General features: G+C 39.9%; 1 protein-coding gene across 23 annotated transcripts in view; it reads left to right on the top strand.

Annotated features, from left to right (window-relative positions):
• The window catches only part of SOX6 (SRY-box 6), a 723815-nt gene extending 702578 nt beyond the window's left edge, over positions 1-21237 (top strand). For all 23 annotated transcript variants that reach the window (XM_027563370.1, XM_027563368.1, XM_027563367.1 and 20 more), the window contains 3 exons: positions 1450-1683; positions 4455-4671; positions 14452-21237. In XM_027563370.1, the coding sequence (XP_027419171.1) occupies positions 1450-1683; positions 4455-4671; positions 14452-14755 (755 nt within the window). In that variant the 3' untranslated portion in view covers positions 14756-21237. The remainder of the gene's footprint in view (positions 1-1449; positions 1684-4454; positions 4672-14451) is intronic.
• The last annotated feature ends 1537 nt before the right edge of the window (positions 21238-22774 follow it).

The following is a 22774-nucleotide window of genomic DNA, read 5'->3' as shown; positions in this document are numbered from 1 at the left end:
AATTTCTTTGGCACAGAAAAAAAACATTAAAAAAAAAGAGGAATGAATGCAGCCTGGGAGGCATCATTGCAAATGCTCTTCCTTTGGCCTGAATTACCCTACCCATCTGTCTTTACTGGGCAGTAAAGACTCCCCTATTCACATGCTAATTCCTGTTTGTCTTCCAAGATTCAGATTAGATGTCACCTTTAATAGGAGGCATTAGCTGACTGTCCCCTCTGCTGGTGCCCTCTTGATGTCCTGTTTACTTCAATATTAGAGCACTTACCATATATTCCATTATGACTGTCTGTTTGGGGTCTGTCTCCTCCCCAAACTGAGCTCCTTTAAAAGCAGGTGCTGTTTTATTCACTTTTGTATACCTAGCATTTGGCATAAAGCCAAAGTCATAGTAATTTCTCAGTTAATTGTTTAAATTGAATTATTTAATTAATTCATGAAACACACCATATTTAAATAGGCCTTAAAGGATGAGTGAGATTTAGCTTGAAGAAGTAAGAGAAGGAGCTTCCAGCCAGTGAGGGGAGCACTGACCAAAGTACTGTATTGTGAAAGAGAATTCTTTTGGGTAAGATAGTTTGAAATGGGGAGAAGGCAATGGCAACCCACTCGAGTACTCTTGCCTGGAAAATCCCATAGACAGAGGAGCCTGGTAGGCTGCAGTCCATGGGGTCTCGAAGAGTCGGACACGACTGAGTGACTTCACTTTCACTTTTCACTTTCATGCATTGGAGAAGGAAATGGCAACCCACTCCAGTGTTCTTGCCTGGAGAATCCCAGGGACAGGGGAACCTGGTGGGCTGCTGTCTATGGGGTCGCACAGAGTTGGACACGACTGAAGTGACTTAGCAGCAGCAGCAGCAGTTTGAAATGGCTGTGATGTTTAGCACATGAGGCTAAAGTCATAGATAAGAGCCTACTTTTGAAGGGAGACATCACAGCAGGAAAGGTTGTGTGCATGCTAAGTCACTTCAGTTGTGTCGGACTCGGAAACCCTATGGACTGTAGCCCACCAGGCTCTTCTGTCCGTGGGATTCTCCAAAGAATACTGGAGTGGGTTGCTGTGCCCTCCTCCAGGGAATCTTCCCAATCCAGGGACTGAACCCATGTCTTATGACTCCTGCATTGGCAGGCAGGATCTTTATCACTAACACCACCTGGGAAGCCAAAATAATTCTTTATTGTCAACTGGAATTGATTGTAGTAAAGATGTGCTAGGAGTTTAAAAACATGCAAAAGTAATTCTGCCCAGTGTATCTTTGAGACCTCCCTCAGAAGAGCCTGTAGGATTGTCATCTGCAACTGTATCCTGCTTCCAAGAGTTCATTTAAAAAGAAGTTCATTAAAAAGTTGCTAGGGAAAGCAACTGAACCAGGTGGCAAGTTGTGTTACATTATCCAGATAATAATGCTTTGCACCTATCTTGTTCTTCCTGCCCTGACATTACAGGAAGTAAAGCAATGAATGGCTCTGCAGCTAAACTACAGCAGTATTATTGTTGGCCAACAGGAGGTGCCACTGTGGCTGAAGCACGAGTCTACAGGGATGCCCGAGGCCGGGCCAGCAGCGAGCCACACATCAAGCGACCAATGAATGCATTCATGGTTTGGGCAAAGGATGAGAGGAGGAAAATCCTTCAGGCCTTTCCTGACATGCATAACTCCAACATTAGCAAAATCTTAGGTGAGTGCAGACACTGACGCTAAATATCTAATGAGTGGAAAGAAGGGTCCTAATATGACACCTAAGGGAGACGGTGGTGTGCAGATATTAGGTGTCACTCAGCAAGCTGCCCCAGGAGACTGTCATCGTCTCTTCACTCTTCACCCGCACCGCGGCATTTAGGTTTAGGAGTTAGTACCTCCACCAGGTGCCAGGGCAGGACTGACTAAACACTTATTTTAGAGACAAAATATTTATTGTATGTGTAATAGGACAACTCTGAGGGGTCACTGCTAACTAAGAATCATAAAGACAATCTTTATCTCCTTTTCTTAATTTAGTCTTTTAAAATCTTTCAGTTGCTATGAAACCCTGGAAACACTCAGAGTTTTCTGCTTTAGTGTTCTTGGGTTCATATGTCCTTCTAAAAGAACTCACCAAGGACTAGGGGTGAACCCCCAAAATAGTGTGAAATTTATGGAGTGTAGAACAGTGCCTCTAATGATAACTTTAAAACTTGTAAAATAAAACTACATTTACTTTAATAAGATATGACTAGTTCAGATTTCATAGCAGTGAGTTGAACACATAGACCACAGGGTAACTTGCCAGAGTGATTCTCCTATTTCTCTGGATTAAACTCAATCCTTTTTCTATTAGTGTAAAGCTTGCCTCGTGCAGATTATACAGTGTGGAATTATTGTACTCAACATATTGAACGTATTTTATTCAACATGCAGCATTGCAGTCAACATGTTTCCTCTTTAAAAAGAAAAAACACAGAAGGCACTGTTCTATTTAAGCTGTCATGATGTGACAAAATCTCAAAGGGAGCTGTTTAAGAAGCTGAAAAACATTAGAGACTTAAGCTGTGGTTTTCTTTTTTTAAATGTTTTGTTCAAAAGCAATAAATATTTAACCTGAGTAAATATCAGTGATCTGGACATACACAAATACACATGTTTTGTCGCTGTATAAATAATTTAACTTGATTCTGAGACATTTGAGGCAGTGACCCCTATGAAAATTTAGAACATACATAAGATCAAATAGTGTTAAAATGTTAAAATAGTTTTTCCCTTTTTCTTTTTGATGTTTGAATTTCAAGGTAGATACTAAAAATCATTACAATTAAGTGGAGTTTTATTTTTAGACTTTCAGAGATGTATATCAGGGGATCATTCTTATGAATTTAAACCATGATGGATATATTAAATTTTTTCTAATTAATAGATATTCCAAAGAAAATTATTATTTTTCTGTCCCTAAATTTTGATATATAACTTTGAAATTTTCTCTTTTTTGGCCATTTTATTAGCAGTATGAGTAAGCTCACCCATGGGCACAGAACCTCTCTGTTTCCATGTTGGCAGCTGTGGGGAATCTATATTATTGATGTGCATTCTGTGAAAAAAAATTAAGAGTATAGTAAGTGTATTCATTAAAGTGTAAACTTTTAAGCACAGGCATTTTTAAGAGCACCAAAAATCCTCCATTAACTGGGGCTTTAAGCTGCTGGGAGCCAGCCGAACACAGAGAACCTTGTCCGTGTAGACTTTCTACACAACTTTTGCACAACAATCAGGAAAACAGGGATGGATGTGCTATTAAAACAGACCAGGATATTGCTGGCTACAGAGAATATTTGTACAACTTTTCCATTTGTTTATATATGAAAAATCTCCACTGAAGAACAGCTAGCATCCAGTCAGCACAGCTGTTACCGCTTTATTCACTAGCGACACACAAAAATGCAATTTGATACATGTAAAAAAACACATCCCTTCTTTGTCAAGTGTTTAGATAATTCTTTATAAACAATATTAGAGAAGTGAATACTTTTCCTTCTTCCTGTATAAACCGTATTAAAAATTTCTTACTTTCATTGGTATGGCTTTGAATGAATTGTTTAGAGTACTTGAAAATGGTATATATAATTCCAACTGTACCTTCCGGTTCTAAAGTTATAACTTCTTGAGTGGAGTTTAGGCTTTTTAATTACCTCAGGCCAGGGGAGACAGTGTGCACCTTAGGTTTTTATATATGGAAGAATATCAACATTTGCTAACATCTTATCAAAGGATAGCTTCATCAAAGGTGCTTGGAGTGTTAGAGTTGTTTGAATTACTGGAACCTAGAGAGTTGTTCCGGAGAAGGCAATGGCACCCCACTCCAGTACTCTTGCCTGGAAAATCCCATGGATGGAGGAACCTGGTAGGCTGCAGTCCATGCGGTCGCTAGGAGTCGGACACGACTGAGTGACTTCACTTTCACCTTTCACTTTCATACATTGGAGAAGGAAATGGCAACCCACTCCAGTGTTCTTGCCTGGAGAATCCCAGGGACGGCGGAGCCTGGTGGGCTGCCCTCTCTGGGGTCTCACAGAGTCGGACACGACTAAAGCGACTTAGCAGCAGCAGAGAGTTATTCCTGAGTATTTTGTCATACTCCAAGTATACTTAGGAAATTCAGGTTTTTAACCCTATGCAGATGGGTGGGGAAATGACCTTGGTGTAGGAGATGATCTTTAAGCAGCAAAGACATGTTTTAAAACAATATACTTATTGTAGCATCAGGCTTTAAATTATTGAGAAAAATAATGTAATAAATGTGTCACATCCAAATTATTCTTTGCTCTATCATCTGAAATACTAGTTGTGAGACTGGATGACATGTGGTAATAGGAGATACTCAGAGCCCAGTGGGTGAAGTGGTGGGAAGATAGACCCAGTATTTACCAGGAGTAGGTTGCCTTGACCACTTGGGTACTTAAAAGCTATGTTTGTGTCTAGGGTCTCGTTGGAAATCCATGTCCAACCAAGAAAAGCAACCTTATTATGAGGAGCAGGCCCGGCTAAGCAAGATCCACTTAGAGAAGTACCCGAACTATAAATACAAACCTCGACCGAAACGCACCTGCATTGTCGATGGCAAGAAGCTCCGGATTGGGGAATACAAGCAACTGATGAGGTCTCGGAGACAGGAGATGAGGCAGTTCTTTACTGTGGGGTAAGTGTTCCTGCATTCAGCCACCTGGGCTTTCCTTTCCCAGTAAAAACCACAGGATGGCTACTGGCAGTGTGTCTGGGAAGGAGATTAGGGCAAGGAGGAGGTTGTGACAGATGGAGCCTATCAGGACTACACAGCCTTGCAGCGTGGCTCCTGCTCAAATCAAAAGAAATGCAACAGATTGCTCTCAACTGATCACCCCTTTCATTGTCTCTCAAACTCATCTAAGATATTCAGTGCCCACACACAAAGTTTCTGGTAGTTTATTTAAGTAGACACAGAGAGAAAGAGAAAAAAAAAAAAAAAAATCTAACCTTAAGAAATCCCCAGAAGCTTTCCAGCTTCTCTGGGTGGTGCTTCTGACTCTAATCACAATAGTCTGCTTTTGTTGTGGGATCTACCACAAGATAATTGGCCTTGACATTGGTTAGAGGACCTCATTTTTGGCATAAGATCCAGAACTCCTGTTGCAGTAAATTATTCTGTGGTAGAAGCAGTAACAATGTGGATTTTTCTTGCTTAAATCAGAAACTAGACATGTTTTTGATATCTTCAAGTCTGATTTCATGTCATTTTGTTTAAAAATTAGGTAATAGATTTCTGGTATAAATTTCGACTTGGCTGACTGGCTGTCTGCATTCAAAAGAGGCCTCTTGTAACCACAGTCGTCAGAATTAAGTGGGGATGCAGATGCCTATATGTTCCAGCACACTCAGACCTAGAAGCCCAAGGGGGTGGCAAACCAGAGGACTATTCTGGAGGCCCTGGCCTGAGGCACCTGGAATCGGACTGGAGAGACACTTAGGAAGGGCTTGAGAGAGAGAAGTGGAAGATGTAAAGAGGAACTTGTGCTCACTGTTGACTGGAAGGGGAACTGAGGAGCTGTGCCATGTCAGGAAAATAAGAAAGCTTCACTTGAGCTGAAGAAAAGAGATACCTTAGAGGAGGAGTAAAGAACCTTTTATTTTTAAGGACGTTAAAAAAAATAAATAACCTCATGGAACAAAAGGTTAGTTTCAGAAGCAGGTGTTTAAAAACAGAAAACTAATTTGGAAAGGTAAATAGAATACACACACAAAAAGGCCAATGAGAGCAGTCTGGGTCACTATACGCTACACTAGAGTGTCCTAGGGAGGAGCATGGGCTTCAGCATTTGCTTCAGACTCTGACTGTGCTGTCTGCTTGGGCAAGTTATTTAACTTTTTCAAGCTTCTCTTTTCTCATGTGTGAAGTGAAATAAATAATAGTACCTATCTCAATAAGGCAATGCTTTTAAAAATGCTTTGTATAATCTTAGTATAATATCAATAATGGTGAATTCCTATCATTATTACCCTTATTAAACATGGATTTGCTATCACAGTAAAACTGTCTTTTATATCACTTTAGACAATCAATGACGATGCCTTCAGAATATGCCTGAGTCCTATGTGAGGAATGGCACAGTCTATGTATGGTAGAACCTTTTTGAGGTAAAGTGAGGCTGAAATCCCTTTGCTATTTGAGGATCCTTGTATATTAGCAGATGAAGATGTGCCAAAATAGGATATCAAATCCTTCTGTGTTGTAAATGTTTACATTTTTTAAAAAGCAATGCTTTTAACTCCAAAAGTACAATACAGTATAATTGGGCAATTCACATGCTAATTAGAGTATTTATGAAATATACCAAATCACGGAACACGTTAGGAAGTATAGTTGTAGGTAAGAAAATGTAAATTTAAGACTGTATAATGTCTTCTTTTAATCCTGTTAGTGTATCCCTGAAAACGTATATAATCTCTTTTGAACAGAGAATCGAACGTTTAAATTTGAGACATTCTCTCATTCCGATCTTTCTCTCCTGTCGTGTCCCCTGTGTTGCATAGTGGGTCCCTTTTGCCACAGTCTGGAAGATTAGCAAAAGCACCATTTTAGTTCCCTGATACTTATTTGAATATATGAGATGCAGTAATTCTATTTAGTCCCCTTTACAAAAGGCAACATTGACAATACCTCTGGATCAAAATACCTCAACACATAACAATGTATATAAAATGAAACTCTAAATCAACTCAATAGCATCTACCACTTATTGAATGCCTACTGTATATGAGGTATTTTAGGTATACAAACTACATAATCCTCTAAAATAAAGAAATCGAGGCTTTAAGAGGTCTGATGGCTACTGAGGGCTTCCAGGTAGCGCTTGTGAAAGAACCTACCTGCCAGTGCAGGTAGATGTAGAGATGAGGGTTTGATCCTTGGGTCAGGAAGATCCCCTGGAGTGGAAAATGGTACCCACTCCTTAATCCTTGCCTGGGAAATCCCATGAGCAGAGGAGCCTGGCAGGCTCAAGTCCATAGGGTCACACAGAGGCGGACGTGACAAGCAATTTAGCACGCACTCATGGCTACTGAAAGGTGAGAATGAAGTAAAGGATTAAATCAGGTCTCTGTCTCTGTCATGCCAAATGACTGAGAAACTGTCCTTACTATATTGCTTCAAAATAGGCCTCACAGTCCTATTCTGCACAGTCGTGAGTGTAACTATGCTATTTGAGGAAGAGCTCCTAGAACCTAGAGAAAATAAGGTCTTTTATCGTGGTATACAGTGGCATAAAGAACTTTGAAATTTAGAGACAAAGGATCCTGATGGTATAGGAGGTCCTTTGTGGAAGGCTCATTTTAAACTGAGGAATAGGGCTATGGATGTGCAAGCAATGGCCAGAATACTTCATTCTTTAATCGTCAATGCTGACTATTTTCCTCTGCCCGATTTTAATAGTACTTGCTACATAAAGCCAGATATTATTCCCACTTAAGGATTAGTATTCTCTTTTAAGTAGTTGTATTTGATAGATTATTAACTCCCTAGGGCTCATCTTTGGAAATTGATCTTCATTAGATGTGGGGTTATTACAAGAGGGAAATACAAACAAGAAATTCAAAGATTTCTATTGACATCTTGAGGGAATGGGGATGAGATCAATTTTTATAGCTGATTTTGCAAAGATGTACATAACTTTCAAGGCAATAAAGTTACATATATGGCTCAACATTGCCATGCATTTTACTGATGATACAACTGGAAGTTCAGTGAGTTAGATTTTTTTCACTTAGCTATTATGAAATGAATTTATCAATATATGAAATGGAGTAATGTTGTCTCTAACCTTAGATTTAACCCTTTCAATTGATAGATTAAGTATCAGAGTTTTGTAATAATCCCAATAGGAGTACTATTAATGTTAAGATGAGAATTAGGGTTCATAGAGGTACAATATTGTCTTTTCCCAAAGAACTATGTCCAAATGAAATTTATTTCCAATTTGTTGAAGTTTTATTCAGTAATTTACCTAATCGAGAATTATGCAGATACTATGAAATATTAAAATTAGAGCTACTTTTTGAGTAACAATAATAGTAAATTATTGAATAATTATGCTGAGTTAATTATAGCAATTATTGCAAACACAAAAACTTATAAGACAGGAAATACCATGCTCACTACAATGTTGAAAAACACAATATTCAGAGATGTTAAATAATTTGTCCAAGGTCACACAGCTAGTAAAGTGCAGAGCTAAGATTTAGACCAGGCTTATGTAAAACATCTTTCCTTTTCACCATTGCACATAAACTTTCAATTAGAGCCTACAAATTGTTTAGAGACCGTATAGTGTAAGTGGTTAAGAACATCAATTCTGGAGCCAGACTGTGCTGGCTAAAATACTAGATCTGCTTCTTCCGGCTCTAGGAACTAGTGCAATTGTTGTTGTTTAGTCACTAAGTCATGCCTGACTCTGTTGTGATCCTGTGGACTGCAGCCCACCAGGCTCCTCTGTCCGTGGGATTTCCCAGGCAAGAATACTGGAGTAGATTGCCATTTCCTTCTCCAGGGGATCTTCCTAATCCAGGAATTGGACCTGTGTCTCTTGCTTGGCAAGCAGGTTCTTTATCACTGAGCCACCTGGGAAACCCATAGTGTCTTTCATTCTTCTGAACTCTCCACTTGCTCTTGGGAAACTTATTTAAACTCTGTGTACCTCAGTTTCCTCATATATGGAATGGGGATGACAATAATACCTACAACATCAGACCCTTCTGAAGACTGAATAACTTAATATATTGAAAGTGCTTGGACAATGTCTAGCGCATAGTAAGTCCCAAATTAGAGCAAATATTCTTATTCTGGAGAAATGATGCTATGTGTCAGGTATGTATTTCATATTGTAAAGAATTATGTTCTACTGGATTGTGGTATAAGTGATTTGAACATTTGCCATCTTGATCTTAAAGAGGTTGAATCAAGCCTATAAGATACTTACAAATTTAATTGAGTAGACTAGACATACTATTTTTAGTCTTGTCCTCCTATAGAGAAAGCTGGATTAGAATCTCTAATAGGTAATATAAAAAGATATGCAACTTCTAATCTCCTGAGGAACAGACTTCATTGCCTTCATTTATAGATACTGTCAAAGTCTGAAGGATCAGCAAACAGGGCCTTTGACAACATAAATAAATAGTTCCATTTCAGTTGGCAAAGCTAGATTATATATTCCAGGAATGTTCTTGTGATTTGGAAACCACAATGCTGGACTTTATCAGGGTCAACTCAAACTCTACTTGGGCTAGGAGGGAGGGTTCTTAGACATCTCTACTCATATCAGCTACATATGTATACTTTTACAGACATCTACAACTTTTGTTTTGATGTGTACATTCATTACTTATAAAGCCCAATGCTTGCCAGCTATTCCTGTTTGTGAAATCTGCAGTGTTTGAATTTTGACTTTGCAATTGATCTGTAAAGGAAGGAAAAATGCTTTTCAGGAAAGTAATTTCCGATAGACAAAGCTTAAGCATGCTGGCTGGATTTTCCATTTTGTTAACTGATTAGTCAGTCATTTGGTAAGGGACTGGGCCTATCTGAAACCAGCTGTGTGCCTAACACTGTACTAAGTTAATATAGTACATTAATTCTATCCACAATGAGCTCTCAGAGAATGCTATAGTCAGAGAAGCCAGAGACTTACATGGATAAGTTAGCAAATAACAGTTTATTATATGTACACATGTATACATGCACACACAGAATACATTGCATGGTGCTCCATATGACGTATAATGAAGTACTAATTTCAATTATATAGATGAGCAAGTAAAGCTCAGAGGAAGGGAGATTACTACGCATTAGAGCCAGCTATAGTCCATTCCTGAAGAAGGGGGCTTGAGGTTTGGGTAGGGTCAGCCTGGTGAAAAGTACAGGTGAGTGAGTGAGTGTTCACTCAGTTGAGTCCGACTCTTTGAGACCCCATGGACTGTGGCCCACCAGGTTCCTCTGTTCATGGGATTCTCCAGGCAAGAATGCTGGAGTGGCTTGCCATTTCCTTCTCCAAAAGTACAGGTAGATATTCCTATTTTGGCATGAAGGAGAACATGAATATAAGGAAGAAATATGAAAATGTTCAATAATAAATAAAGAGGCTATCCTAAGAATTTTATCTGGCATTAAAGTAAGATATGTCGGGTAAAACAGTATTTTGGAAACTCTTGAAAGTTATACTCAAATTTTTTAGTCTATTTTTACGCTGATAATGACAATGAGGTATCAAGGCCAGCATAACAGTCAGCTTATGATTTTGTATCTTCAGAATCAATGGTAACCCAGAAGGGGCCTCTGTAGTCATTGTGGGAGTCCTTTTAAGTTCAGCTTGAACTCTTCTAGGGCTAGAGAGCTCACCACTTGCCAAGGGAGCTAGTTTCCTTATGGAACATCTTCTAATGCTGGAAAGTTCTTTCTTCTTAACTAGGCCATACTCGGCCTTTCTGCTACTTTGTAAATTGGTTCTGATCCTCTTCTTTGGTCCATTCTAGAACAAATCTCTTCCTTTTGTGTGAAGAAAATCATTCAAGCATTTAAAGATAGTTATATTCACATTCCTTCTCCACTACCCTCTCTCCCATATATCTAAGAGCATTACATATTTTCTTCTCTAGAATGGGCTACCCAGCCTTTCATTTGTTTTCCCTTTTTTCACTAGTTCATTCATTCATTCATTTCATGTATTCAACAGATTTTTGTTGAGTGGTTCCTATGTTTCAGGCTCTGCCTAAACAGTGAAACATCCTCAGACTATATCATTGAAACATCTATCTTCATGAAGCTTGCATTCTAGTGGGGGACATCGGACAATTAATGAGTGAATGAATGAATAAATAAATATCAAATAGTAGTAAGTACCTTAGAACAAAGTAAATGAGGGAAAGGAGTAGGGAGTTTTAGAGGATGGAGTGCAATTTTAAAATGAGTGGATATAGATACCTCACTGAGAAGATAAACTTGAGCAAAGACATGAGGAGGTGAGGGAGCCAGCCATGCAGATATCTGGGAGAGCTAGGCAGAGTGTACAGCAACTGCAAAGATCTTGAGGTGAGATTGAGTCTGGCTTGTTCAAGAAATAATGGGGTCAGAGCAATAGGAGCATAATGAATAGGTGGGATGAGTACTAAGTGTCAGAGATAGTAGGGAGCCAAATTCTGAAAGGACTTGTTGGCCATTGTCAAGACTTTGAATTTTATTCTGGGTGAGATTGATAGACATTGAAGAGTTATAAGCAAAAGAGTATTGTGATATGACTTAGGTTTTAAAAAGATCACTCTATCTACAGGGTTGACATGTTGTCAGAAGGGAATGTGCCCTGAACTAAGGAAGCAGACTCTTACAATAAAACAAATTAGAGTTGATGGTGGCTTAAACCAGGTTTGTAGAGCTAGAGGCGGCAAAAGTGGAGGGATTCTGAATATTATATATTCCTGAGAGCAAACCAATAGGAGTTGCTGATGGATTGGATATAGGGATTTAGGATTTGCCCCCGCAGTCAGAAGATGAAGTACTCATTAGCCAAGATCTGAAAGGCTATGAGAGGAGCAGGTATATGGGAGAATGATCAGCAGTTCAGTATTGCACCTTTAAGGTTGAGATGGTTTTTTTAACATACAAATCAGATAAGAAGTTTTATATGCATTTCCATCGTCAAGGAATGAAGGGGAATTGACCAGACAGGAAGTCGATCGGGGTTGTAGGCAGTGGGTGACGCCATCTACTATCCCTCTACCACCTAGTAGCAGGCTTCTGAATATCTCCTGTCTCACTTTCAGAAAGATGTTTTGTTTGTTCGTTCTCAGTGTTCCATCACCAAGTTAATGTCCAAATACTTTTAAATATGTGCAACTCAGTGTAGAAGAGTTGGATTCTGATTCAGATTAAGTATTTTCCTGATAGTCTGAGCTTACCTTTCTCACCCTAATCTTGATATCTAGTAGAGAATTTGTGAAATAAGAAAGAATTCAACTCCTGGATATGGTACCTGTGTCACTTTGGACAACAACAAAAAATCTTTGGAACTTAATTGGTTACTTCATTTGTAAAATAGGGGAAGTGATATTTCTCTCTCAGGCTTATTGTGAGGATTAAAGAAGATAATGTAAAAACATCTAAGCATTATCCATAGCACATAATAAGAGGTCAATTCAAATTTATTTAATAGCTATATAGATATTTTGATTTTAAAATACTGCAAAAAAATGACCACCTATTCTTTGCAAAAAGAAAATGTCCTTCATGAAAAGAAAATGTACCATTTGATAGTTTGCAAATGAAACAAACTAGTTCTATATTTTGGTAATGGAACACTAAGAGCAAACAAATATAGATTCATTTACCAAATTGGGAAATCTGTAAAATGGGTTAATATTGCAGTAAAAGTTTTCACTCTACACTCATTATGTGATTAAGGCAAAAATATTTTTTATTGCAATTATCCAAACTCAGTTAAAAAAAAAAAAAATCAATGAGGCATTTATTGCTTTGGGTAGGTTAGCATAAAATTTAATTGTGTCAATTCGCCCCAAACTTAGGAAGCAAGAAGTATACTGTTGTTAGAATTTGGTTCTATGAAAGGGAAGCCAGTATTTTATCAGATGTTTCTACACATGGATTTAGATTTCTCTATCCTCTTCTTTGGTACAGTCAAAATATCACTGCCAGCAACATAGAAAATGGATCAATGTCAGGGGCTTAGTATCAACTGGATGCCTACAGGCTCTGCAAGCTCAGGAATTTTTATGGAATATAGTAAGCAGAATGTGTCTGTATACTGAATATCTTTAGAGGAAAGAATGATGGAATTCAAGTCAGGTGATCTAGCTTCAAATCTCAGCAGTGCTGATTACTAAATATAGGATCTTAAGCAAGGTCTCGTTTTCTTCATCTGAAAACTGGGCATAATAATACCTCATGGAGTTACAATTTTAACTGGATGAGATAATCTATATGAAAATATTTTATGTTAGTTAAAGGTTAAGGCATCAATATTATGCCTCATAGTGTTTGACAGAGGTTGTTAAAGATAGCACTATCGGATACGCCACAGTGTGATTTTAGGCCATTTCTGTCATTTCTCCTTCTACCAGGCTGGAAAGCATACAACCCTTGAGAAATTATACTCCTTCAAGACGTTCAAAAAATAGCTGGTAACTTAGTTAATTATTCACAAATTCAGAGTATTTTCCTCTTAGATTGAGGTGGATAGAAAGTTTCAATGTAGGATTGAAACAAACGTTCAGTCTACAATTCAACGTTCTCATTGAACGTTGAATTCTTATTCAACATTCAATAAGAATCGTTCAAGTGATTGACTGACCTGAAGTCAAGTATTAAAAGGTGGAAGGACCTTCCAGGACTTCACTGATCCCAGCTTTTGTAAATGGATGGAAACTGAGGCTCAGAAAAGAGTTACAAGGGCAGTTTGAAGTGAATTTATATTAATGTCCCTAAAGATTGAGAAACACTTGGTGAATTTTGCATCTATGAATGAATATTGTTTCAGTCCTATTCTTCGAGCTAGGTAGTAGGTCTTTCATTCTTTCAATATTTCAAGTTACAATGCCTCAAGGGAAATGAGAGACAGATAGCCATGTCTCCCTGCAGAGGGAGAGACTGACCTTTGTAAAGGCTCTGGTAAGTTTATTTGAACTAGAGTGACATGATGACAGACTGATCTGGTGTGACCAAGCCTTGGCACCCACTAGGATGTAGGATGAGGCAACCTGTGTTGTTCTGTTAAGTAGCAAAGCTCTCAATGTTCTTCACTCCTGACTCCTTCAACCCTGGCTCCAGCCCAGGGCCACAGGAGTAATGACACCCAAGATGATCCTTCCATAATTAGGAAATAGAAGTTTCAACGAGCTTCCCTACAGGTTTAACCACAGAAATAAGTAGACATTTACATGAATACCAAATACATGCTTTACTGAATCTGACTCTGGGATGTATAGGATCCTTCCTCATCTTGATTCTTTCTTTATACAGCTCTCAAACCAAGGTGAAGACATAAACCTGCTTAACAGTGTCATTAAAGTATGTCTCATGTTACCAGCCTTTTTTTTTTTTTTGTAATGTTCTAGGAGACCCTAAAAAAATGATCTCACAAGTAACTTTGTGGAGTTAGCTACAGTATTTGTTCCAAATGCCAAGGGTTATCAAAGCTTTGCTTCCATGTTGCAAAACCATCAATAAGTTGCTCCATTGTATTGCTTAACCTCAACCACATCATCAGTGAGGTTTGCAGAACTCCTCCAGGACACACCTTTGTCCTATTTCATCATTTGCTTAGAATTTCAAACAGACTCCCCTCTGAGACTGTGTGAGGGATGAATTCCAAAGCCACCCAGAAGAACATGTGTATATAGATATTTCCCTCTGTTTTATTTTATTGTTTTCGAATCTATACAGGCAGCAGCCTCAGATTCCAATCACCACAGGAACAGGTGTTGTGTATCCTGGTGCTATTACTATGGCAACTACCACACCGTCACCTCAGATGACATCTGACTGCTCTAGCACCTCGGCCAGCCCAGAGCCCAGCCTCCCGGTCATCCAGAGCTCTTATGGTATGAAGACAGACGGCGGAAGCCTAGCTGGAAACGAAATGATTAATGGAGAGGATGAAATGGAAATGTATGATGACTATGAAGACGACCCCAAATCAGACTATAGCAGTGAAAATGAAGCCCCGGAAGCTGTCAGTGCCAACTGAGAAGTGTTTGTTTGCTGAATTAAAATACTCTGACATTTCACCTCCCCTCCCCCAACAAAAAAAATTCTTAAAGAGCCCGCATGCATTTGTGGCTCCACAATTACATCAGCAGAATGGTCTTAATTGTTTCGTAAAGCGTGAGACAGATTAAGTTTTCCCTGATTTTTCATGAACTTGAGTTTTTTTGTCGTTATTGTTATTGTTGTTGTTGTTTTTTAATTTAGGTGAAGACATATTAAATATGAGACACCAGGACTTGAAAACTTATCTCAACCCATAGCTGTCTTACAAGTCTTATATTTTTGTCTTACTTTTTTCTTTTGGATGTTGATAAAGGTTTAAGTTACTGTTTTAGATGGGGTTAAACATTCTCACTCAGGTATGCTGTGCCGGCCTACAGGTTGTGAATGTGTTTTTATTCTGAATTATTTTAGAAAACAACTGAGAATTTCATATTGGAAACAGAACAAGTCCACGGCGTGTGCAGCTGCATGCAGAGCATATTCAAAAGGCCTCGGAATTCCATTTTTCCACGTGGAGAGTTAAACTTTGAATGTGCCAAACTTTTTCATAACTTTTGAATCTTAATATTTTAAAAGTCTTAAAGGAGACACTGCAAAGTCTTAGACAATCTTTGGCATCTTAAAATAAAATAGCAAACCACACATATTTTTTTTCCAGACAATGGTAAAGTACTCAGGAATCTGGAGACGAGATATTGTAAGGCATGAACAAGGTTGCCGCAGTGCATGGACCCAGTCGTGTTTGCCTCTTGACGTGCCCTCAGTGTGACGTGGTATGACGTGCGCACACTGGAGCGGTCACCACACCAGATACCGACACGGTGGTCTTCTCTGCCTGAGACCACCTCTCACTACATCCATTATCCCTTTGCCTTTAACCCTGACATTCAGTCTTAACACATTTTTCTCTTAAATAATTTATTCATTCCAGAATGTCAAGGGTCCACTTACTATTTATTTAAAAAAAAAATCGTTGGTGGCATTAATTTAATAATTCTTTTTTCTCACCCTCCTTCCCCAAAGAACTTTTCAACCCTTTTCACCTCCTTCTCCTGCTAGATACAAAAGATGTACATAGTGATTTTATGTCCCCAGAACATCTGGAAGCATTTCTGAAACAAGATACTACTAAATACCTATATAGTTGTTTTTGAACATCGGTGTAGATATGGCTGTAGAGCTGTGTATTTGGATACAGGTGTAGAGACTTACAGGAATGTCCCTGAGGTTCACCATGACTTTGAATCTTTTGCCAGAATTTTCCCCTAATTCAGTTAAGCAACAAGTGGTAGGATCTGCATCGGTGGCATTTCCCCTGAATGCCATTTAGCAGCAAGGGTCAACAGTGGTGACTGCCAGGCAGGAGAGTCCTGCGGCCAATCCTAAAGCCCAAAGCTGCGGGCCATGTAGGAGTCCACAGGGATGCTGTCACGGGCTGGCACCTCTTCACTGAGCTGCCTGTCCCATCTGGCACATCTAGAGAGTTCTTTGCAAAGTCCTCAGGATGCAAGAAGCCGCATGACAGCCTCAGAGCAGTGACAGAGGCAAATTGTCATGATACATCCAGAGAATGAAAGAAAACAATAGGGAGGGAGAAGGAGGGGAAATACATTCCCTAAATGGGATGTTCCTACTGTTAATTCTGGGGAACAGATCACTCCTGGGGCAGCAGACGAGTTCCTCTGGCTCACTCCCTCCATCTGTGGCCGTGTGGGGGTCATGCCTATGTGTGAACAAGATTAACTGCCCGTGTCACACGAGGATTTTTCTGGAGATGTGCTGATGCATTGGGAGGGCAGTGAGGCTTCCTTCCTCATCTCCTAATGACAGGGAGCTCAGCCATGCCATCTTGACCTTCCTGAATCCAGGACTGATTGCCTACGGGGGAGCCTCACCCCGAGTAGTTCAGTGGGAGAATGTCAGCAAATGGGACAGTTCACCTCATGGGACAACCAGAATCTGATCACCAGGACATAGGAACGGCCCCATCAGATTTCTTGAGCCATTTTGTCACTTGGAAGAAAATAGTGTACCTTCGTATTTATTTAAGAGTGCTCACGGCCATACCTAAGAGCGATAAATAGGTCTAGCCAAGACATTACTGTCTATGTCATTAGCTAGGAGTGCTCTCTATAAGCTGATTTAGGTACTGATAGGAATGTTTGGTTCTTAATATTGATTGGGGATTGGAACTTTGTTTTTGTACATTTATTTCAAATGAGGGGGAGGTCATTTTTCTAAAAAAAAAAAAAATGAGTATTTATTATTGTCTTACTGGTTTCTTTTGATTATATACCTCTCCTCCTCAGTTCATTCTCACATTTTGTTTCCTCTTTCTCTTTGATTCTTGCTTTTGCCCTCTCCCACTCCTTTTTGATTTTGTTGCATAGGTAGAGTGCTGTATGGCTAGCATTGTATTGTATGTAATTAATTTTGCACAAAGGCAAACATTTAGAATAGTAGGTTAATTTTGTTTGTTTTTATGACCATGCCAAAATAATATTCTGGGCTGGTGGAGAACAAAGGACTGTTCTTTAGGACTGAAACTTGATTTTGCTTGTAGTTTAAAAAAAAAAGAAACAAAAAAAAGAAAACAACACAAAAAACCAACAAAAAACACACACACTCACAGATGTTGTTTCGTAAGTGTTATAAGCACTGGATATAAATGGTATTTTTTATCACTTCTGACTAATGTGAAGCTGTTGTACGAAAACTACATGAACAAAAGTCATCTGTTTCGACTCGTGTGGGCTTGCCTCACAGTTGCCGGATTTGAGTCATTTTTATGTCTTGTTATTTCATTTATTTATGCAAAATACATGTGTGTATGAACACTTTGTTTTAGCTCCAGCTCTGCCTCAGTACTGGGGTTCAGTTACTCCTAGCCATGTTCTTAAAAATGAAAGGCTATTCAGGAATGATCTGATTGTAAACGTCTCTTTCATTGGGTCAAACAGTGATGCTGTATTTGAATCTAAATTCTGCACATAAGCAGTTTATTCTATTTATTAGCCAAGTTTGGCTCTAAATATCCATGGAAATTAAGAATGACAATCATAGGGATCACTTCATTTTATTTTCAGTGGGGCTTAAACAAAGTTTTTATGATTTTACCATCTCATTTTAGATTTTTCTAATTGTGTAAATATAACATAGAAATAGAATTTATTTTTGGTTCATGAATATTTAGTGAAATATAAGTTATGTATTTCCTTTTTGTTCTCTATCCATGTATGTTGGTCCAGACTAGAAGTTGACAAGTCACTGTACCTCATGGGGTAGTGAATTATCAGCCACAGTGAGAGAGCAGAGCCCCACTTGCAGCTGGAGCAGGAAAACCCTTCACTCGGGTTCTCGTACAGTTTAGAACCCACTGTCCACAGACTCAGCCTTTCACTTTTTTTCTCATAGAAAGCTGATGAATTGAACATGGTGAATTTCCAGCACAGCTGGGAGGGAGTCAAATTTGCTCTGTGAATCCACATGAATCTTATAAGGTAGTCCCGTGACCATTTAATAGCATGAAGCATGAATGCCATTACAAAGGCAAAAATCTGCCTCTGAGATTGGCCATTAATGAAAGCCTCATCATGCCAATTAGATTAAAGAATGTTAATCAACTTTTTTTTTCATTGCTCCCTATTTCATAATATCTTCAAATCAAAGGTAAACATCTCCATTTTGTTAAAGAACTTGCAGGATCAGGATTTTCTTTGTCACTTAGAATAGGGACACTGACAGACAATCCTGTCCTAAAAAAATGGACCATATGGAATAGGAAGGAAGGAAGGAAGCGAAGAAAGAAGGAAAGGAAGAAAGAAAGAAAAGAAAGGAAGCAAAGGAATGAAGAAAGAAAGAAGAAAAGAAGAAAGAGAAAGAAAGGGAAAGAAAGAAAGAGAGAGAGAAAGAAAAGGTCAGTCTGTGGACAGGAGGAGCCAGTCGAGCAGTGTCTCTGTTTCGCTGGCAGATGTGAGGTGGTATCTTTTCCAGGAAGGTACGAAAGCTTTGTTGTTTTCACCTGTATTCAGCTCACCCTTTCAGGAGCACATCAGTTCGCTCCACTTGGTATGTGATACTCTCCAACCTTGTCCTCAGGCCTGATTTGTTTGCCAGGGTCCCAACACCATCTCTCAGGCCAAGTTCTAAATTCAGGTGTGGGCTCACAGTGCTATTGAGCTTGTCAAATTCTGGCCTCCCCTGAACATGAGCCCCACTGGAGCCTGGGGTGTTTGAAAAGGGTGTGATCACTCTAGGGCTGAAATTAAAGGCTTCTTTCTTTTCCTTGTGAAGCCAGGCTGCTTCTCCGGAGCACACCCTCCCGAGCAGGGGGGCACAGGCATTAGTGAAAGCGGGGATTGTTTCGAGGAAGCCCATCTACCCCCAGTAGGAAGGCAGCCTGGTCACACCACAGCTGAGGCTGCTCCTCTTAATTCACTCATTCTGCAAAGAGGTGACCTCTACCTACTCATTAAGGAAAAGAAAAAGGATCGCTTCGTAGTTTTAAACCGTACGAGAAGTCCTGTACCAAGTGCCAACAACTGCAAAGAATGCAGCTAGAGGAATGTATTGAAATTATTACTGGGTCTTCCTTTTTAATGAGAATATGACAAAAAATGGTTGCTGTAGCCTTGCCTGATTTTGTATATGTTTGTCTAAGGACTGAGTTGGCACTTAAGCTCACTTCTCAAAGTATAATAATATTGTATGACCTCATTTGTCCTTTTACTAAAGCACTTGCATCATTTCCTTAAGTCATCTGTCCCCTGACATGTTTTCTTCCTTAATAAACAACTTCTGTCTGTTATTCCTGCCGATTATGTTCTGTTTCTGATGCCATGTACTATTGAGCGTAATCCTCTGCTAATATCACTGAAAATACTGATATGCAAACACTTTTCCCTTTCATCCCCACCCCATCTTTTCCTTTGGGGACAGATTTCTTTCCAAAAGCTCATGAACAAGTATTGGGAATGCTGGTACCTTGGAGGCAGGGCTAGAGGTGGGAGGGGGCAAGGCAGAAAGGTAAAGCTTAGTGCAGATTCTCTTCTGATTGTCGTCCATGGCAACACGAAAGCTGGAAGGCAACTCAGTGACATATCTTGCTCAGTACGTTCTTATTCCTGAAGAACCACAGGCAGAAAGTGAGGCCTCAGTGCTGGTGCTCTTGGAGTATGGGGAATGTGCAAATATTTAACTGTTTTGTATGCTGCACATTGCAGACCTGCTCGTGTGCATTCTCCGTTTGTCTTCCTTTGTCATATGTGTTTTTGCTTTTTTGAAAAAGTGCAGTCTTTATTGTACCCTTCTCCAGCTTGTAGCAAATTAGAATGCTTAGCATTTATGTTCATTCATTATTGTATTTGCCATGTAAAATTTTTATTACCTTAGACAAGCTTATAAGCTGTTACTACATAACTTATCTTATTGTAACTCTTTTATTTCCCGACATTGTAATTTGTTTGTGATGTATATTGTGAGATTGTATTCTATGTTAATTTAATCAGCACAATTCACTGACATGCTGGACTGACATGCTGGCTGCTGTTTCAAAGTGTAAAGTTTGTGTAGGGCTGTTGAGACAACTGCTACTCTGTTGCCAAGGTACTGCGCTGGTTCCTCTAGCAACACTGGGGGTGTGGCCCTTGGGACTGAGGGCATCGAATACACCCTTGAGCAAATTTTAACTGCAGATTTTCTTTGTAGAAATTCTATGTATAATGCAGGTACCTACTTGGCCCATGGCTGGTAACTATTTGGGCAATTAGAAAAAAAAAAAAAAACAAGAACCATAAAAACTAGTGTCTATTGCTGCTTTGAATATGTTTGAAAGTCTGAAATGTAAATAGTTTATCAAAAAAAAATCTTGTACAGTCCAGTGTAAAGTTTTTAAATGACCTTAAAAGGGTTGTCATCACATCTTTCTCACACTCTCCTCCTGATAATGGAAAAAAAGTTTGCTAAGGATTAAAGAAATGAGAAAAAAAAGAGAATCTCTTCAGATTTCAAGGAATGAATCATTGTTCTTAGCTTTGTTGCATACACACACTTCTTGGATTTCGTTGTGCAGTATTGATGTGAGATAAAACTCAACATTGAATAACCTTTCAGTGGTACTTTTCAAAGTCTTCCCCTCCTCTGCCTCATAATTAAGGGAAAAGACAAAATTGAAAGACACACTGTCTTTATCTATCCTGGTGTATGTTGGCACCTTAGCTACTTTTTTTTTTTTTCCTTTTTGCACAAGGTGCTTTCCTGATATGTTAAACATGCCATCTTTGGGTGATAATGTATATGCCATGGTGGGGCCTAGGCCCCTCAGGGGAGTGTCTATAAGAACTGCCTATTTATGCTCATTTACCTCAAGACTGTCCTCTCTACCCTTAATCTAGTCGTCATCACTCCATCTTTTGTACTGCTGTTGACACTTACAAATTAAAGATAAATTTTGTTTTATGACCTCCGTGTACGGCCTTGTCTCTGCCCTGCAGACTGTCCCTGCCCTGAAGCCCGGTCAGTCCTAGGCTTCCTCCTCCCTCTCGCCTCCCCCTACCCTCAGCGCTTGCTGCTGGAGCCTGCAGGGCTCCCTTATCCCACTTCTCTGCCACTCCCTGCTTCTGCCTTGCTGGGAGGTAAGGCTCAGGAAACCTTCAAACCCCTTAGCCTGGGAGACTTGCCTGTTTTTTCCCTTGTGGAGGCTACACTGCTGCAGCAGGAAATGCTTGTGGATTCAGACGGTAGGAACAGGATCCAAGGCGGATTTTTTTGTCAAGAGAAGATGAGAAAGAATGTCACTTCCTATTTGCCTGACTTCTTCATGAGAGTGAAACTGTTTATGAAAACTCCCAGCATTCCTAGGTATGAACGAATCTCAAGGGCCAGCCTCTCATCTGACATCAACTTCTACAGGCCTAGCAGCCAAGAGTGGAAAATGCTGCACTTCTGGAACCGTCGCCTCCACTGTGGTTGGGAGCGGTTGGCTGATTTCTCAGCTGCTTCTGCAGCCATGAGTTGGCTCAAGAGTGAATGATATCAGCTTCTTAATGGTCTGGGGTCTGGAGGTGGGGTAGTGGCCAGGAGACTGGCCAAACCAGCCAAGCCAGTGCTGTGGATCCAGAGGTTAGTGACCAAGGCCTGGAGAGGGAAACCAAGGGCTCAGGGGAGAGAGGGGAGGCACTTCGTTGCTCACACCCTGGGGCCTGACCACCACCCTGGGACTCTCATTTCTCCTTTTGTTTGAAGTAAATCTGTGCTGTTTTCTGTTTGCAAAATTTCCTCTTCTCTTTCAAAGTGAAAGTGAAGCCGCTCAGTCATGTCTGACTCTCTGCGACCCCATGGACTCTAGCCTACGAGACTCCTCCATCCATGGGATTTTCCAGGCAAGAGTACTAGAGTGGGTTGCCATTTCCTTCTGCAGGGGATCTTCCTGATTCAGGGATCGAACCCTGGTCTCCCGCATTGTAGGCAGACGTTTTACCATCTGAGCCACCAGGGAAGTTCCTCTTTCAAACCCCACCCCAGATACTACCAACTTATCACTACCTTATCGGGCCTCTCCCTGCTCCCCAGGCAGTTTCAGGCTCTCCCTCAGGGCTCCCAAGGTACATGGAAAGAACCTCAATGATCACGTTATCTCATTGTAATAACCTGTTTCTGTGTCTGTCTTTTCTGCTAGATAACAAGCTACTGAAACCAAGGACTGTACCTTGGTCCTCCCAGCTCCCAGCACAGTGCTTGGCACAGAATAAGTGCTCAAAACTTGTTTGTGGAATGAATGTATGAGCGGTGGCAACTTGGCCTCTCTGTGTGTTACAGATGCCTCTGAGGATCAGGGTCTTAGACAGTGGAGCGAGGGAGCCTGTAGAGGACCGTAGTATTAGTTGTTTCATTTGGAGAATATTTTTACTTAAAACATCTGTAGTCATTTGGAGGGGATCACTTCAAGACAGAGTGACGGTTTCTCTTGATCAGACTTGAGGGAATCAAATTCCCATGC

Source organism: Bos indicus x Bos taurus, chromosome 15, assembly GCF_003369695.1.
Source record: "Bos indicus x Bos taurus breed Angus x Brahman F1 hybrid chromosome 15, Bos_hybrid_MaternalHap_v2.0, whole genome shotgun sequence".
In the NCBI taxonomy this organism is placed as follows: Eukaryota; Metazoa; Chordata; class Mammalia; order Artiodactyla; family Bovidae; genus Bos; species Bos indicus x Bos taurus.
Note: the sequence above shows the minus strand (reverse complement) of the source record. Positions and strands in the feature narration are given on the sequence as shown.